The sequence below is a fragment of the Aristolochia californica genome, unplaced genomic scaffold (genome assembly GCF_029961685.1).
Source record: "Aristolochia californica isolate CCGP_79_NKW_82.1479 unplaced genomic scaffold, dmAriCali1.0.hap1 SCAF_5, whole genome shotgun sequence".
Classification (NCBI taxonomy): Eukaryota; Viridiplantae; Streptophyta; class Magnoliopsida; order Piperales; family Aristolochiaceae; genus Aristolochia; species Aristolochia californica.
The window spans coordinates 3,378,828-3,397,443 of NW_027182214.1; the positions used below are offsets into that span (position 1 = coordinate 3,378,828).

General features: G+C 38.2%; 1 protein-coding gene across 2 annotated transcripts; it reads left to right on the top strand.

The window, feature by feature from the left end:
- The first annotated feature begins 4,039 nt into the window (after positions 1-4,039).
- LOC137965599 (regulatory-associated protein of TOR 1-like) lies at positions 4,040-18,086 on the top strand. Of its 2 annotated transcripts, XM_068811866.1 has the most exons (24): positions 4,040-4,611; positions 6,773-6,875; positions 7,025-7,107; positions 7,226-7,384; positions 7,476-7,592; positions 7,790-7,929; positions 8,346-8,500; positions 8,749-8,893; positions 8,983-9,061; positions 9,693-9,794; positions 10,563-10,646; positions 10,754-10,864; positions 11,440-11,796; positions 11,882-12,071; positions 12,699-13,319; positions 13,413-13,748; positions 13,880-14,003; positions 15,214-15,338; positions 15,458-15,603; positions 15,714-15,815; positions 16,089-16,174; positions 16,282-16,366; positions 16,462-17,497; positions 17,597-18,086. In XM_068811866.1, exons 1-23 carry the CDS (start codon positions 4,336-4,338, stop codon positions 16,798-16,800), a joined length of 4,065 nt encoding a protein of 1,354 aa, XP_068667967.1. In that variant the 5' UTR covers positions 4,040-4,335; the 3' UTR covers positions 16,801-17,497; positions 17,597-18,086. The 2 variants fall into 2 exon arrangements, with proteins under 2 accessions (XP_068667967.1, XP_068667968.1); XM_068811867.1 differs by lacking the exons at positions 15,714-15,815; positions 16,089-16,174; positions 16,282-16,366; positions 16,462-17,497; positions 17,597-18,086 and having other exon boundaries at positions 15,214-15,355; positions 15,458-15,590.
- Positions 18,087-18,616: the final 530 nt, after the last annotated feature.

Sequence of the window (18,616 nt, forward strand, 5' to 3'; positions counted from 1 at the left end):
AATGTCTTCTCATTTACTGAAGAAAAGAGAACACTAACAGCTCCTCTGCCAGTCACAAAATCAATTGGAGGAAAAGTAGTTTTTCTTCTGCTCCTGCTAAGATGATAGAATGGTCATGATAGAGTTGATTATAAAAGACATTCAGGGACAAGGTTATCGGTCATAGGCTCTCTTGTCATCTGGTATAATCGATGGTTCTGCTGTTTCTGCTACATATCTTGATTGATGTTGTAGAAGAGGATAAAAGCCATTGAAGAGCTCAGTAATGAACATGAACGTATTTCTTTATGTTATCTGTTGCAGACAGGTGTGGTGCAGACGGAAAGCAGTAATGAGTAAGGTATGTCTCTGTACAGGCTTTGCTGGGCAAGTTGTTGTGGACAAACCCTATTCCATTTCAGTCTCTTTACGTGAAACACATCAAGCATCTACACTCAAAAAGGTTTTGAAAATGGGCACTGAAGACACCATTTGACCTCACTAGTTTAGCTTATCCTTTGTCTCTTTTCCCACACGACGTTGAATGAAATGGGGCAGCTGATGATCCTCGTTAGTTAATATATTTTCTTCATTTTCTTCAGCTGTGCTTCTGCACTCTGCAACTCTCAGTGAAATGATTATCCCTCCTGATCTATCTCGTGAAGAGTCGCACAGAAACCCCTTAACAGAAAAAGGAAAACGAAAACGATGATCAAAATTTTGTGCAGACCTTTGAAGTGGAGGGACCCGTCTATTATTTAGAGAAAAAATAGGCAAAAAGCTGAAGAAGCAGGATTAGAGAAGCAGCCGACCAGACAGCATGGCTTTGAAACTGTCTTCCAGTCCCCTAGGATGAAAGGAAGAGATGGGTGCTTGTGTGTTCTGAATGATTTCATTCAAATCAAATCCTATTGCCTGTAGAATATAGAATTTTAGAGAGTGTGTAGGATTTCTATCTACAATTCTAAATAATAATTCTTATTAATGTTAATTAAAAAAATTATTATCATAATTGTATGGGTGATTATGGTATTAATCATTTAAATTTATTGCAATTGATGAATCTCACATAATAAATGGCTTATTATTATCATGAATAACATAAAACATAAAAAAATAGAAAAAAATTAAAATTTTATATATAATACTATAGAAATTGTAAAAAAAATTAAAGTCACTAATTAGACATTATTATTTTAATTTAAATAATAAAATTTTGTTATTTTACTTAAAAAGAAATATAATTTTAAATTATTATTTAAATGACTATGTATAATATTTTTATAATTTTATTTTTTAAAATAAAATAGAAAAGGTGGTGGGCAAGCCTACCTCCTTCCTCAATTGGGAAGACTTGGTTGCTCTCCTCCAAACAAAAAAGAAAAGGGGGAAGGGGATCCCAATTGTTTTTTACCCAAATCAGCTAACAATCAACATTTTTGATCCTTCTTGATTAAAAAAATGAAGTGAAAAAATTCTCGACTTTGCATATATGTAGAAATAGCAATCCTCTTTTATAGGTCAATTTTACCCATTTACCCTTTTTTATTTACTTTTTATTAAATGAAAAAAAAATAGAACATAAATTCTTATCCGATTAGTCATTCAGGTATTTTTACCTTATTACCTGTGTACCATTTATTAAATATATCGCAAATGGGCAATCACTATTTTGTACCCGATTACCTATTTATTGATAACTCAATTGAATATGAAATTAATTGTGTACATTTTTATTTGAGTAAATGTATATTTGAGATAAAACATGATTCAAGTACCTTTTTTTCTATGGATTTGTAATATTTCATTTAAAAAAAATTCTACATTAAAATGACATTATTCATTGCTTTGTTGTATAGATAAATATGATTTTTATACTTTAATGATTTTATAAATTTTAAGTTATTTTTGTTATTATTTCATTTATTTACCCACTACCTATTTTGTCATTCAATAAATAGGTAAATAAGTGATATGTAGAATAATTTATTCTATTTACGATAATATTATATACCAATATACTGTGTATAAATAAAATAATATATGGAATAAGTTATTCTATTCCATTTGTATATCACCTTTTACACACCTACCCCTTCTTCCCTGAGTTTTAGGGTCTGTTTGGAACCTCATGGAGAAGAAAAGAAAATGAGAATTTAACTATTATTATTCCTAAAAATAGTTAGTCAAAATGAGAATCCGACCATTATCTCATTTTCACTAACTATTTTTGGGAATAATAATGGTAAAAAAAAATTATTTTCTTTTCTAGGGGTTCCAAACAACAATGGTTTGTCTTCTTCATGCTGAGATACTTCCTACTTTCTTAGTAGATAGTTCTTTATTGGATGTAGAAACTTTTTATGGTTTGTCTTCCTTGCCTGAAAGACACTCGGAAACATCTTGGCACTTTTAGAAAAAAATGTTTGCATTTACCAATGGGATCATAGAACTCGTCTCAAGAACTTTCAAATTGCAACATATTATCTGAATTTAATCGCTTTTGTGCTTGCTCAATCCAATAATTGACAGATAGCAGCCACCTCTTCATCACATTCATTCTATCACTTCTGCTCTGAGCTTTCAACAAACTTCACAATGGAATCAAAGCGAAGAACTTATCTCAATTGGAAGTAAAGACGGTGAGCTTTAGAAGAATAAAATAGTATAAACCATTGTCTTAAGTAAGCTTTATGTGTAAGTCTTCCATGAATGTACTCTCTCATCAATGTTCTCCCTCAATCTTCTCAATAAATGGTTTTTTTCCTTTAAAAAACACTCGAGAAGATAGAGAAAACATGGTGAGTATAAATCAGAGGAAGATGGAAACTTGGGTTGCCATTGTCATTTATCTGCTTCAGTCGCGGAGGAGAAGTGATGAAGAAAGACAACATAGATTGATAAGACTGAGAATTGTGAAAACACAAGAGAAAAGGCCGTTATGCTTCCAAAGAGGAGATTGACGGGGAACCTTGAAGAGTTGGCTCTGTGGTGTCTTGGATTGAGTGTCTATGCCATCCATAGCGTCCTATGGTAAAGGAATTTGCATGTTCGACCAAGTTAATCCTTCGCACTGCCTAGTTGAGTAGAAATGGGTGTCCTCAAATAAAGAAACATAAGCTAAGATATACTTGGATCAAAGTTCTTATATCCCTTTTGAAATCTAGAATAACCATGAAATATACATTTAATAGATTGTGGTCATAATTCATTCTTAGTAGGTGCATCCAAAATCCTTGAGAGGAGTAAAAAATAATTTTACATTTGACTATAAGTCACATGGAGCAATTTTCTGTCCATGGACCAAACAAGGCATCCGATTAATTAGAAATGTAGTTGTAACAATTGCTTCCCACCAAAATCAATTTGGAACAGGCGGACGAATGAGAAAAGTTCTAGCAATATCAAGAATGTGCCTATTCTTCGGTTTGATGAGTAATACCATGAGAGCAATAAAAGTCATGAAAGAGTATTCTTTAGCACTATCTGATATCGAAGTATGGATAGAAGAACCACATTGATTTTTCACCTTACTTAAAAACTCTTGAATGTGTTGAATACTCCAAATTTGAAAAGGAAGATGAATTACTTGACATGTGTGTCGAAGCACTAGAATCCAAGACCCCTGAGGGAGACGAAGAAGTTAAAAATACAGACATACTTGCTTAGGCTAGGCAAGAGTGGCAACACTTGTAGAAGAAGATGAAGGGAATTTTCTCTTGGGTATAAGTAACACGCAATCAAGAGCGTCTATCTCGAGTTCCATCTCATTTCTCAAGATGGACGGTCACTTAAAATGACACTTTTCAAATGGGGCCCACAAAACTTACTAATTGTGAGCCCGATCGTAGGATCAGATGAGAAATTCGCGGGGATTCCGTGCAGGCGCATATACTCCTATATATACATAAAGGGCCTTCGGGCACTAAAAGGCGGCGGCTCCGAAATTAGGCTTTTGTAAATTCGAAACTTCGAATCCGATAAAATAAAATAAAAATAAAAATAAAAACACAAACACAACAAGTCTCTCTCTCTCTCTCTCTAACCTTCCCATCTGCCATTGTTTCTGCGCCTCCATCTTCCCCTCCGTTAGGGTTTCTAGGGTTTTCCGTCGTCTAGGATTTTCACGGGGGTTTCCCGGGAGCTTCTCAGAGCTGGATTACCTCTCCTTTCTCCTTCTTATCTCCATGCGCCGCTGGTTCAGCGGCTTCGTAGATTAGCTTCGGACACCGGCGGGCGTTTCCTGTCTTCAATCGAGGGGGTAGGATCCGCACCTGGGGTCTGGCTTCTTTTTGCCTCCGCTTGGGATGGGGAGATTAAGGCGGGGGCGGGGTTTTTTTTGAACGCCTTGGGTGGATGGCATTGGGAGATCTGATGGCGTCGCGATTCTCACAGTTATCGGTTTCGGTTTCGGTTTCAAATCATCTCGATGACTGCTCGGGCCTCGACGAGCAGGAGGCGCCCAGTACTAGTAATAATGCGGCGGGCAGCTCGGGTGCTGGTACAACCAGTATGGTGTATTTGCCGCAGACGGTGGTGTTGTGTGAGCTTAGGCACGAGGGTTTCGAGGCGTGCGTGCCGTCTGGGCCTGCTGAAAGCGGTTTGGTCTCCAAGTGGCGGCCCAAGGACAGGGTAAGTGCTCGGTTCTCTTTGCTGATTGATTTTCTGTATTCGCCATTGCTCATCGGCTTTTATCCTGGCTTCTGGATTGATTTTTTCTTTTCCTTTTTCATTTTTGATAATGAGGCTCGGGAAATGGGTGCATTGCAATCAGAAGCGACGTCCTAATCCGCATACTGGAAAATGGGGCAATGTAGCAGGCTTCTTATTTTGTCTGATCTTTTCATGCAAATGGCTATATCTTGAAATGGTTGACTTTTTTTATGTTTTTCTCGTTTCTTTTCTTAACTATATTTAACATTCCATCGTCTTCAAACAAAAATTGGTAAGTTTGTGTTGTAAAATCTAGGGAAATGAATTGTGATTAGTGGAGGCCAGGGAACATAAACATTTAAGCCATCCGAAGCAAAGGAAAAGAAATCTGTTTCTAATTGCATCCATTTCTAGGAACTACATACTAATGGATCAGGAACTATACATGAAGAAGTAGGTGTTATATGTAACTTCCTTCACCATCATTAAAAGAAAAGTTACTGAACTTCATCAACATCATAATTTCTCTTCATTAGGTTTAACACTGAAGGTTGCTTGTTATCTGTTGCTATCTCCACTAATACTATATGTACTATCAGTGGCTCTAGTAAGCAAGAGAAGGCTCATGTGGAGGAATTTATTGAAGGATGGTGCATTTTAAAAAAAAAAATTAGAGAACTTTCAAGAATACTAATTAGGTAGTCCTAGTGAGGAACCTTTTTTTTTTTTTTTTTTTACAAGAAAGTAAGACCTAAACTTTCTGAGGAACTATTATTCCTAGTTGATGACTTGTAGGATTTTGAACTTTTCTTAGTATCCTTAAAACAAGATGTGTTCACATAATTGTTGCAAAACATATTACCTGAAAGTGAAACTTGTCATTTGCTGCAAACGTTGTAAATGGTAGTTTAGTTTAACTTACTATCTTTCTTTGGTTGGTTTCATGACGAGAGTTTGGTTGTATCACCTAGAGGAACCTCTGCTCTTAAGGTTTGTTTCAGCATGCTGGAGAGCTAGAGCAAAGAGAAAATATTAGTTTAGTGTCTGAGCAAGGTTTCAGATGTAGGTGTGCTCTTGAGTGGTGTATTTTGGAAACTATAGGCTTGTAAGGTTCATTTTTTGTTGACTTAAATGTATATGTTTTGCTAAAGGTTATAAAATTGTTTTTTATCTTCTGACTCTTGACCTGCTTGCATTTATTATTTTGGGGTCTATATCAGCTTACAGCCAAGAAAATGTTTGTAGCATCCAACCACTGGATTACCTGTTGCAGTTAAGTTAAATAACTAGAATATTATAAAATATTTTAATAACATAGTGCCCACCTGGCCATAGCTGAAAACAGTGAGCGAGGGTTTGGTTTCACCCTAAAAGGTTTTGAAAATAAAAAAAACCATATTTGGACTTCTATTTTTTCAATATATATTTCACATAACTCTTTAGCTCTCCTATTATAAGACTTGGTCATTCTGTATCTTGGAGTTTAAATAACTCGTTAAACATCCATAAGATATCCATTGGCTACGGCCAATAATTTAATAAATTGAAAATAAAGGCCTGGGCAACTTGAAAAACAATAAAATAAACAAATAAGGCCCTTTTAGTGCATGGGGAATGATGGGAGAGAGTAAATTTTCTGGAGTAAGTGCTTAAAATGTATTAGTACATTTAAAAAGTTTGTGTGATATCCATGTGATCTAGATAAAGTGAATTACCATCTTCATTGGTAAAATGTGAGATTTTAAGTGAGATGAGGTGGAACAAGGTCATTGTTCATCTCAACCATAGATTTAAAATAAAAGGTTAAGTGTCCCCACCATTTCCATTGTATTTTCCACTTAGAAACACTAATAAAAACGGCAGATTCTCTAGAAAAAAGTAATTTACACCATAAATAATGGCATTAACAAAAGTCTCTTTGCACGTAGTCCATGGATTTGTTTGGCTATGTTTATATCTGATAATATCGTTTCCGGAGACTCTGTGAGCAAAACTATCATTTGAACGTAGCTTGTGTTTTTGGTTTGTCCTGTCACTAGTGCCAAGATTATTTTTCTAACATGTCAAGAAAAATGTTGATTTCTTTCATCTTTTATATTTCTTCTGCATACCAACTTGAACTTTTTAACTTTTAGTGCAGATGAAAACAGGGTGTGTAGCACTTGTTTTATGTTTAAACATTAGTGTTGACCCACCAGATGTGATAAAAATATCTCCTTGCGCCAGGATGGAGTGTTGGATAGGTAAGTTAAATCATGCACTTGCAGCTATGGCAGTGTTGTTTTTAATTTTTTTTTTTTTTTTTCAGTAGCATGATCTGTTTTCTCCTTTCCTCCTTCATCTGAAAGAGATATGGTTGCTTGGCTTCTGTTTTCTGTGTCCATGCTGGCAGATCCATTCTCCATGGCCGCTCCAAAAGCTCTTGAAACAATTGGTAAAACCTTGCATGCTCAATATGAACGGTGGCAACCTAAGGTATGTCAGTCATTCCTTTTTTTCACTGTCTTAATCTTTGGTGCTAATTCCATTCAACACGGTCAAAAGGTTTATTTACTTATTTCTGTGTTTATTATTTATTATTTCTTACCTGCAGGCACGATACAAACTTCAACTAGATCCAACAGTGGATGAAGTAAAGAAGCTTTGTAATACTTGCCGCAAGTATGCTCGGTCAGATAGGGTGCTTTTTCACTACAATGGGCATGGGGTACCTAAACCTACGGCCAATGGAGAAATATGGGTTTTCAATAAGGTCCTCAGCTGTTCAAAACAAGTTCTGCAGTTATATAATATTACATTTTGCTGAAGATTTTTCTATGACTAATTTGCTTTGCATTTGACAGAGTTATACACAGTATATACCATTGCCAATCAATGATCTTGATTCCTGGCTCAAGTCTCCATCTATTTATGTGTTTGACTGTTCTGCTGCTGGAATGATTGTCAGTGCTTTCAACGAGGTATATTTTCCTTGCTAGTCTCTTGGTTACACATTCTTCTATATTTTGGAGATATTTTCTTACCTGATAACATTTATTTTTACTTTATTGACATAAAATACTTCCAGGTTGGTCTAGGTTTGTGTCGATAAGACTATGAATCTCAATCTTGTGTCATCTTATTTTCACTAATATCATCTCTTCTCCTTTTTCTGTAGCGATTAGATCCGTCTTCAATGAAAGACTGTATTTTGCTAGCTGCCTGTGAAGCACACGAGACTCTTCCACAAAGTGCTGAATTTCCAGCTGATGTTTTCACATCCTGTCTTACTACACCCATCAAAATGGCATTACAATGGTGTGCCTCTCATTCTTGTTTTAAATTACATATTTCTTTTGGCTGTGCCTAGAGTTCTCTTTCAACTGGGATTCTCGTCATTTGTTAAACCAACTGGGATTATCTTTATGTAGATCATTCACACATATGCATATTAGTCTACATTTATTAACGTGTTTCCTGATGATATTGCTCCTAAAAGTTCATAATTTTATTCTTTTTTTTTTAAATTTACTTTGATGCTGGTGGAAGCATTATCTTGAAAATGGAATACATTTTTGAAGTGGCTATTACCTGTCCTTTTAGTTGCACTACAAGCTCAAGAGTGACTTTCTTCATTTTGTACTTGATAACTATTGAGAGTTTTATGCATGTCTTATTGCAAGTCACAGTACCTGCTGATGAGTTTCTGTTGGTTTACCTTTCAATTTTTTCAGGTTCTGCAGTCGCTCATTACTCCGTGATTCCCTTGAACCTTCTCTGATAGACAGGATCCCTGGACGCCAAAATGACCGCAAAACACTTCTTGGGGAGCTAAATTGGATTTTTACCGCCGTAACTGACACTATTGCATGGAATGTCCTTCCGCATGGCACGTAAACTGTTTTACTCTCTGTTTTCACGCTAGCAGCATTTCTCTCTGAATAATGTTCATGAGAAAAACATTAAAAAGAAAAATTATAGATGTTTTGCACAGTGTTGAGTATAATAATGATACCTCCCAGTGTGGTCTTCACTTCAATTGGCTTCTTCAAAGATAGCAAGAAATTAAGAGAAAGGAGAACTTAATCTTTTAAAGGTATAATAGACTTGGAGATAAAACGACAAGTGTCCTTGCAGATCTGTTTCAGAGGCTGTTCAGGCAGGATCTATTAGTTGCGAGCTTGTTCCGGAACTTCTTACTTGCTGAGCGCATTATGCGTGCTGCAAACTGTTCCCCTGTTTCTTTTCCAGTTTTGCCGTCAACTCACCAGCATCATATGTGGTATGACTGCTTGTAAAGATGACTCTTCATGCTAGGATTTTTACAATTTTTTTCATGTTATCATTTATTTAAGATCAAAATGCTTACAGGGATGCATGGGACATGGCTGCTGAAATCTGCCTCTCTCAGCTTCAATCGTCTCATGATGATCCAAATGCTGAATTCCAGGTCTTCCATATTATGAGTACTTTATTTTTTTTCTCTGTTTTTCTTTTTTGCTTTTTAATAGCCAAAATAGCTTTATGAGTTATTTACATCTTGGCCCTCGGCAATAACATTCTTAGACTTCATTTCAAAAAACAAAAAATAACATTCTTAGACACGATCTTTTGAAAATAGATAGTTTACACTCCCCCTCCTTCTGTCTCAAGCAATCACAAAATTATCACTTGTTTCTGCCATCTGGTTCTCCTATTTAAATTAGGACTACCAGAAATTGCTTCTGAAAAATAAAGGTCTTGAACTCAAAATGAGCATGTTGCGTGCCACATGAATGTGGGACCTCCTCATCTAATGTGGAATCACTGTTCCAATCTGCATGTGGGCTTATTAGAAGATCTTGCATCATGTGTATGTTCCAGCACTGACTTATTGGCTCCTGTCATTCCCAAGTATCATGTGCATGCATGTTCCGTTTTATTTTAGGTTTAAATAAATGATTTATTTTCTTACTTTCTATATTTTTGGGGAGGGGGATGTTGATTATGTTATTTGGCGTCTTGTTTATGAAACAAATAAAGGTTAAGCATTCGTGAATATCCCATTGGAATTATTTAATATGGTCTATTTTCTTGTTCAGCCGAGCCCTTTCTTTACTGAGCAACTGACGGCCTTTGAAGTATGGCTTGACCATGGATCCGAGCACAAAAAGCCACCTGAGCAGTTGCCTATTGTTCTGCAGGTGATTCATTTCTTGTGTAACTGTCTTATATCTGTTTGCCCTTTTAGATTTCTTTTTCCTTGACTAATGATCAACGTTATTACAATCATCCGGTCACCGAGCCAGAGAGGTGAGTGGGGGCAGCTTCCCAGAGTCATGTCATAATGATGTCACTTTTAAAACTAAAATGAAATAAAAAAAACCTGTGACCTGCAGAGTCTTTTCCTCTGATCTACAGGAAGAACGAAGGTGCACCCCCCCTTTTCTTCCACTGGTGGGGGAATGTCTCAATGCTCCCTTTTTGCCATTCCGAAACTTCCACAAGGCAGCAAAAGGAGAGGGGGCAGGGGGGCTCTTCCTACCCCCTGCCCCTTGAAGTAGCCCCCCTGCCCCTTGAAGTTTCTGCAATGGCATGCAGCAGCTAGGAGAGTGGGGGTCCCTTTGCATTGTTCTGTGGGATATGCTGGTTTACAGCACCTCCTGTACTGTTTGCATGGGGGAATTTTCCCCATCCGACTGAGTGACCCGGCTGACTAGGTCGGTTAGCTGGATTTTAACCCTATACCAGGTTTTACATATTTCTGATCCAGACTAGGACCGGGTGCAACCAGCTGATCTGATCCAGGTTTATAACACTGCTAATCAAACAAAGATGAAATCTTGGGATTATTTGCTTGTTTTTTATGGTCAGATAATATTACTCATTGTGACTGATTACAAAGTCTTTTATGTTTACTTTATGTCATTTTCACCATCCTGTATCACCTTAACTGGACATCTCTGTTTCAGGCATTGCTTAGTCAATCTCTTCGATTTCGGGCTCTGGTGCTTCTTGGAAGATTCCTTGATATGGGACCTTGGGCTGTAGACCTGGTACATTTGGTAGCACTGCTGATGTAATTTGAGTCATTGATAAAGGTATGTAATTTTGTCAGTATGGTTGGCAAGTCTGACTTATCTTCTAATGTATTGTCACTCAGGCTCTTTCAGTTGGAATCTTCCCCTATGTGTTTAAATTGCTTCAGACAACAGCATTAGAACTACGACAAATTCTTGTGTTCATTTGGACAAAGATACTTGCACTTGATAAGGTATTTGTATTTTTATTTACTATACCTATTATTACTGGTATTATCAAGCCAGGTTATTTGTTGTTTCACACTCTTAGACCTGTTAATGGAGTTGCAATTCTCTTGCTAAAGAGGTTTGAGGCATCAATATTTTGTTGTAGGGCATTGTGTGCCCCTGTAGATTTTTTCTTTTTGTTGCTCTTGGGGCTTCGCTTCCCCTTTCATTTTTGCAGCTTCCTTTTTTCAGTAATAAAACCTGCATCATTCCCAAAAGGAAAAAAAAAACTTTTATTGTTCTTTTCACATCTCTTGATTATTTTTTTAGCTCTTAGTCTATTTGGAGTTGTCATGTGTTCTTTTAGTGGTTAGTTTATAAGTTCTTTGAATGCTGAAGTTGAATAATGTGAGGAATAATGCTTGTCTTGTTGTTGTCATCATTTTCTCAAAAAATAAAATAAAAATTGCTTGACAAGTTTGTAATGAATTCAGAGGAGAGCTAGGCTAACTATTCGGAAGCAGCTCGTTTTTTTTTTCTTGCTATTCTTTTTATCACTTAATTGTTGACAAATTTTATTTATATTTTTGCATAAATTCAGTCTTGCCAGGTTGATCTGGTTAAGGAGGATGGAGGCCACATATATTTCATCAAATTTCTTGATAGCATGGATGCGTTCCCAGAGCAACGGGCAATGGCTGCTTTTGTGCTGGCTGTTATAGTTGATGGGCACCGGCGTGGACAAGAAGCTTGCATTCAAGCCAATTTGATTCATGTCTGCTTGAGACACCTTCAACTCTCAAGCCCACATGAACCTCTTCCTGAGCCTCTACTTCTCCAATGGCTTTGCCTATGCCTTGGGAAGCTATGGGAAGATTTCTCTGTAGCTCAAGTGATTGGCTTACAGGCAGATGCGCCTGCAATATTTGCTCCTCTTCTTTCTGAGCCTCAACCTGAGGTCTGTATCTTGTTTGCTTTTAGTAGCTCTATGTTTTTTCTAAATCACATTGTTAAGACATTGAAAGTCTGCTCTTGACTGACAGGTCAGAGCTTCGGCTGTTTTTGCTTTGGGTACCCTTCTAGATATTGGGACTAACTCATTCAGGGATGGGCTTGGAGGTGATGAGGACTGTGATGATGATGAAAAGATTAGGGCTGAGCTAAATATTGTTAAGAGTCTTCTGAAGATAGTTTCTGATGGAAGCCCTCTGGTTAGGGCTGAGGTTGCTGTTGGTATGTAATCAATTGGTTAAATGCACCTCCTAATTGTGTTTTCTGGAACACTTATCTTTCAGTATGTTTAGCGTCTCTTTTCAATTTACCCTAATTTGAGTAAGTTGACAGGTCTGGTCGTATGACATGTCACAGGGTTGATACTTTGTTCTTGATGTATGAAGGTTTTGGAGAACCTATGCTTTGATTAAATGGATTTGACTGCTTGTAAACACTTGGGTTTTGAGCCATCAAATGCTAGTAAACCCAAGTGTTAATATTTTCTTGTTGGTGGATTTTTAGAACATGGTCTAGGATCATGGCGTGCAGTGTATGACATGATGTCTTGAGCATGCCCTATAAGACATTGAATTTCTTCTGTGTTGTTTTAAATTTTATTAGCACAATAATATTGAAAGCATTTTGGCAAGGTTGTCTTAGCTTTTATTTTTGTATTTTTGTTTTTATTAATAGAAGAAATTAAGTTTGAGCATGAAGCATGACAAACTTCAGTGGAACTAAGGTCATGAAACCAAAAATTGATTATGAACATTTATGTGAATGCATGCCTTGACTTGATAACAGTTGGTAATGGTTATATATCATTGATTCTCTTGGTTTGAAACAATTGAACCCTCTTTTTGGCAGCTCTTGCTCGCTTTGCATTTGGGCACAATAAGCACCTCAAATCTATTGCTGCTGCATACTGGAAGCCCCAGTCTAACTCCCTGCTGACTTCATTGCCATCTTTAACAAATGTTAGAAGCCAGTCTGGTAGTGGCTGCACTAACACTAGCCAGTACATTCAGAAAACAACTAGCAGTGTTTCTAATGTAGGTTCTGTTCTGAGAATTGGTAGTGAGAGCATCCCTCCCTCAGGCCGAGATAGTGGAAGGGTCTCCAGTAGCAGCCCTTTGGCTTCGTCAGGGTTGATGCACGGATCTCCTTTATCTGACGATTCATCTCAGCATTCAGATTCTGGTGGCACTTCACTGAGAGATGGTACCAGTAATGGGATTATCAACTTTTTGAAGCCAAAGCCCATTGATACTGATCTATACTCGCAATGTGTGCTTTCCATGTGTGCTCTTGCCAAAGATCCATCTCCACGCATTGCTAGCTTGGGCAGGAGGATACTTTCTATCATTGGTATTGAGCAAGTTACCAAGACATTGCGTAATGTTAGGCAGGGAGATCTGTCAGGTGCAACTCCCTCCCCTAGCTTTTCTGGTTTAGCTCGATCTTCATCTTGGTTTGACATGAATGCAGGTAATTTCTCTTCTATAGTAAACTAACAATGTGATTTTCACTTTCTTGTTATAGGAGCTGCATTATTTATTCCATACTTATGACCCTTTACAGGTCATTTACCTCTAACGTTTAGAACTCCTCCTGTCAGTCCACCTCGACAAAGTTACCTGACATCAGGAATGCGGAGAGTATGTTCTTTGGAGTTCCGGCCTCATCTACTGAATTCTCCTGATTCAGGATTGGCTGATCCACTTTTAAGCTCTGCTGCATCTGCTACTGGTATCTCGGACCGCAGTTTGCTTCCACAATCAACTATCTATAGTTGGAGTTGTGGGCATTTCTCAAGGCCACTTCTGACTGCGATGGATGACAATGAAGAAGCGTTGGCTAGAAGGGAAGACAAGGAAAGAATAGCATTGGATCGAATTGCAAAATGCCAACACACATGTACGTATTTCTTTTAAATTTTAATGTCTTGTTAGTCATCTGCTTTGGAGATGGTGGTCTATGTTTTTTTCTTTTGGTCATACATTTGGTGTTCATCTCCATTATGTTTTCGTGGGGTATTCTAATTGCAGCTGTTAGCAAGCTTAGTAATCCAATTGCCAGCTGGGATACCAAGTTCGAAACTGGGACAAAAACAGCTTTATTGCTACCATTTTCACCAATTGTAATTGCTGCAGATGAGAGTGAACGTATAAGGTAAATACCAGTGGGCTACTTGCAATTCTTGAGCTTGTTCTTACTCTTCTTCTTCGGCTCCTGCTTGTGCATCATCATAAACAACGTTATCATGACTGATGATGATAATAATGACGATGATGATGATGATGATATATAGTGTAGTTATTATTGTTGTTATTATTCTTATTATTTAGTTTGAGTTGTAATAGTAAAAGCAATGTTATAAAAACCGGCCTGGGGAGGTGACCAAGTTGCTTGAAGCGGGATCAACCATGACAGACTGCTGGTTGATCAAGTTGATATCATAATGATGCCATTTTATTTTTTTAGAAAATAAAACATACAGAAATAGGGATCAGGGGGCAGCAGTGTCCTCCAATTTGCAAATGCGGAAGGGGGGGCAAAACACCTCCTCTTTCTTTTGGTGGGGAAGGGCTGCCTCCCTTCCCTCCGGCCTGCCGAAGAAGTGAGGGGAGTTGCTCCCCCACCCCCAGTGCTCTTTCTGTGACAGAGGAGGAATCCCCTGTTACTGCATTTCGACCTCCCTCCCCCTTCCCCTTCCTGCTCTCCCTTTCTGTGTATGGAGAGGGGAAGGAGGGGGGCAGCTGGTGCTGGTCTCCTCCCCTTGTTTGCATTGGGGGAGTCTTTGCTCTCCTTGCTGTTGATGGTGGGGAGCAACGAATGCAGAGGCTCCTCCTTACCTGTGCCCAAAGGAAAGGGAAAGGGGCTGCTGCTCTCCCTCTCCTGATCTCCATCGCTTGGGAGAATTTCCCCCTGGGCATGCATCCTGGGACCGGGTAGGGTCGGCCAGTTCACTGGTTGAACCGCCCAATCTGACCTGATCAAACGGTTTTTGACCCAATTCTGGGTCTTGTACATATGTGACCTGGACAAGGGACTGGGTTGAACCAGGTTCAGCTGGCCAGTCTGGTCGAGCCCAGTTCATTTGGCCTGTCAGGTTGTTTTATAACTAAGTAGTAGTGATAGTAGGTTTGTGAAAGTAGATCTTCTGGCAAAAAGAATACCCATTTCAGTTCTAACTAGCCTGTAGCTGCTTGATTTCTTATGGGTCCTCTCACCTACTTTGGTACCTATTGAAAAGTGGGTTTTGGTAGTCTGGGATGTTATATATGCATATATAGCTGCTAGGTGCTTATAATTGCAGGTTACTGAAATTATTTGCATGAACATGCTACATATTGTTTTGATGATTTGCTTCTTCCCTCAGGATCTGGAACTATGAAGAACCTACTCTTCTGAATGCTTTTGACAATCATGAGTTCCCTGATAAAGGAATATCAAAGCTCTGCCTTGTGAATGAGCTTGATGACAGTTTGCTTCTTGTTGCTTCATGTAAGATTTGTTTAGTGGTATGTCTTATGAGCTAGTGTGGTGGTTGTAATGAGCCACTTCAAGATAAAATGGCCATGTTTGTAAAACATTGGTTTGTCCTGAGGTACAATTTTTTCTAGGTGATGGAAGCATCCGTATATGGAAAGATTACACCATGAAGGGTAAACAACAACTAGTAACTGCTTTCTCTTCACTTCAAGGCCATCGGCATGGTGTCCGTGGTGTGAATGCTGTTGTGGATTGGCAGCAGCAATCTGGATATTTGGTGGGATATCTGTTAAAATTGTTTTTTTTTATACTATTTTTAGTTTGAGCTTCAATTTTATTATTATTATAATGTGTTTTGTTGTTTAATGAATGTTACTACCATGCTAGTATGCGTCTGGCGAGATGTCATCTATCATGCTTTGGGATCTAGACAAAGAGCAGCTTATATCTTCATTCCCATCATCATCAGACTGTGGCATTTCAGCATTGGTCAGTGACCCTGTTTGTTGTTCCTTATATTGGAGATTCTAATTAATCATCCACCAATCTATCAGTTTTTATCAGTAGCATGGATTATGCTCATGTTTCTCTCATCGATATGGCATGTGTTGCCTGAATAGATGCTCATATTGCATTTTCCATTTTCCAAATTTCTTTCTGCTGTCACATCTGCGGCTAATAATTGTGATCCACGTGAATGCTTCCAATGTCATGAAAAGACATCTAATATGAGAACCTTAATAAATTTTCGTCATTTTGCAGTCTGCTTCACAAGTTCATGGAGGGCAGTTTGCAGCAGGTTTTGCAGATGGTTCTGTGAGGTTATATGATATTCGGACTCCTGACATGTAAGAACCTTTTTTTTTCAGCTAAATAAATTTTTTAAAGGTTCATGACCTGGAATTGTTATCAATTTTCTGTATTAGTTTCGTTTACATACACATGTGAAACTCAGGCCTGTCTGTACTACAAAGCCACATACTCAGAGAGTAGAAAGAGTTGTAGGCATTGGATTTCAACCTGGTTTAGATCCGGGAAAGGTAATTACTTTTGTTTAAGGACTAAGTTGTACTATTTTGTTTCAAGAAAGGGAGAACATGTTCTTTTAATACCACTAGCTACTCTCCTTATGCAGATCGTTAGTGCATCTCAAGCCGGTGACATACAATTCCTAGATATCAGAAATCAATCTAATGCCTACCTCACAATTGATGCCCATCGGGGTTCTCTTACAGCATTAGCCATCCATCACCATGCCCCTGTCATTGCCAGTGGCTCAGCTAAACAAATCATCAAAGTCTTCAGCCTAGAAGGAGAGCAGCTCAGTATAATTAGATACTACCCTACTTTCATGGCCCAGAAGATTGGGTCTGTCAGCTGCCTTACATTCCATCCATACAGAATCCTCCTTGCAGCAGGGGCTGCTGATGCCTGTGTCTCCATTTATGCCGATGATAGCTCCCAATCGAGATAAACTATGAATACTCCGGTTAATCACCATCTCAGAATTCTCATGGGAATTGTTCTGGTCTATTTGCCCACAAATGATTGCACCAGTTGGGCTTGTCAGGCCATGTTGCTGAAAGTCTCACCGGTTATTGGGAGAATACTTCGTCGCCCACATGTGAAAATGTGTATCTTATATATTCATTAGCCTCCACAGGAGAGAGGGTACTGCATTGGCTTGCATGTTATCGTTCTACATCTCTCTTGGAGGCTCTCACAAATAATCCCAACGTCACATTGGTAAAAAGTTGTAAATATTTTGTTTTTCCCATTCCTCTGTTTAATTTGTAAAATTTACTGAAAGTATCTTGAATTTATGGCATAGATGCCGACTGTAATTAAAACGGTTCAGCCTGGGTAACCAAGGCCTTCGAAGTTGGTCAAGTGTTCTGTTTATTATCAATGTTGTAAGAGGTGTGTAATCTAGTGAAGGTTGAGAAATCTTGTAGATGACGATTTTGGTGGAGAAACATTCTGGAGGCTGTGAATGTTTTTCAAGTCAAAAGTATGATCTATCCCTGCTGTGACTTGGCCTGCAGTTGTTCAGCCCTCAATTGCAGTACCATCTTCACCGGGCTCAGCCTTGTACAAGGTAACCAAAGCTCAGCTGGAAAGGAGTACCTGTCTGCATCATGTTAAGTGCCATATCGGACATGGCGAAAGAGGTGAAATGTGAAATAAACATGCTTCATTAAGTTGTTACCATTCAAGTATCGGAAGTTTTTGAGGGGCCTAACCGTTTTTTCTTCTCTTCACAAATGTAGTTGTCTCCTTGACAAGGAAGCTGAAAGCAGTGATTTTCATCAAGGAGGTTTTCCATGAAGTAGAGGCTCAACTGATGGATCATGAGCATGTAAAAGGCTGCTGCGGACAAACTGGATTGGAAGGGAACTAGAGGGTGGAGAAACATGTTGGTTCTAGCTCTTAAAAAAAAAAAGAAAAATTGAAATGCTACAACTGCATCACAAAATCATTCAAAACGCCCTACCCGTAAAAGACAAAATGTTCCTCCATGAGTTCAAGTGGGAGGGGCAAAAGCAGCAGAACCATCGTGTTTCTCCAAGTTCTGGTCAGAAGTATATGATGTTCAAACCATTTGATTTTAACAGTCACAAGATATAGATTTCAACCTGAATTGGTTGTAACAAACTGGTGGTACTTTCTGCCTCCATTTATTTGAAGCTCTTTTACTACATATATTGAAGGAACTATGGTTTGAGATTTTCAAGGAAAGCCTGTGCTAGGTGGATTTTGAGGAGCAAAAGAATAGTTTACCTTATGATGCTACCGTGACTCTTTTGCATGTTGGAGTTTGGACTTGGCAAACTAGGTTGAATAAAGGAAACGGAACCCCTGTATGATACCGCAGCAGGAAGCGTGTTAGTTAATTGCCTATATCATCCCTGGGTTGTGTACAGGAAATAGTGTTTGAGGAGACAGAAACGTCATCATCTTCATGCTGTTCGACTGTATTGATGTTAAGACCTTTTAGTTGAGACAACAATTCAGAGAGATACTCCTGATTATTATCAGTTTTAAAGTTCTTAATTGGAACTGGGGTTTTAATTAAGGGCTTATTATTCTTAATTAAAAGTAATGTTTTAGTTTTTAATTCAGGAGTATCTCTTTGAATTGTTGTTTCAACTAAAAGGTCTTAGCATAAATACAGTCGAGTAACATGAAGATGATGACGTTTTTGTTTCCTCATACACTCTTTCCTCTTCACAACTTGGGGATATTACTCCATCCATTGACATTGATCTTGACCATAATCTTGCATCAAA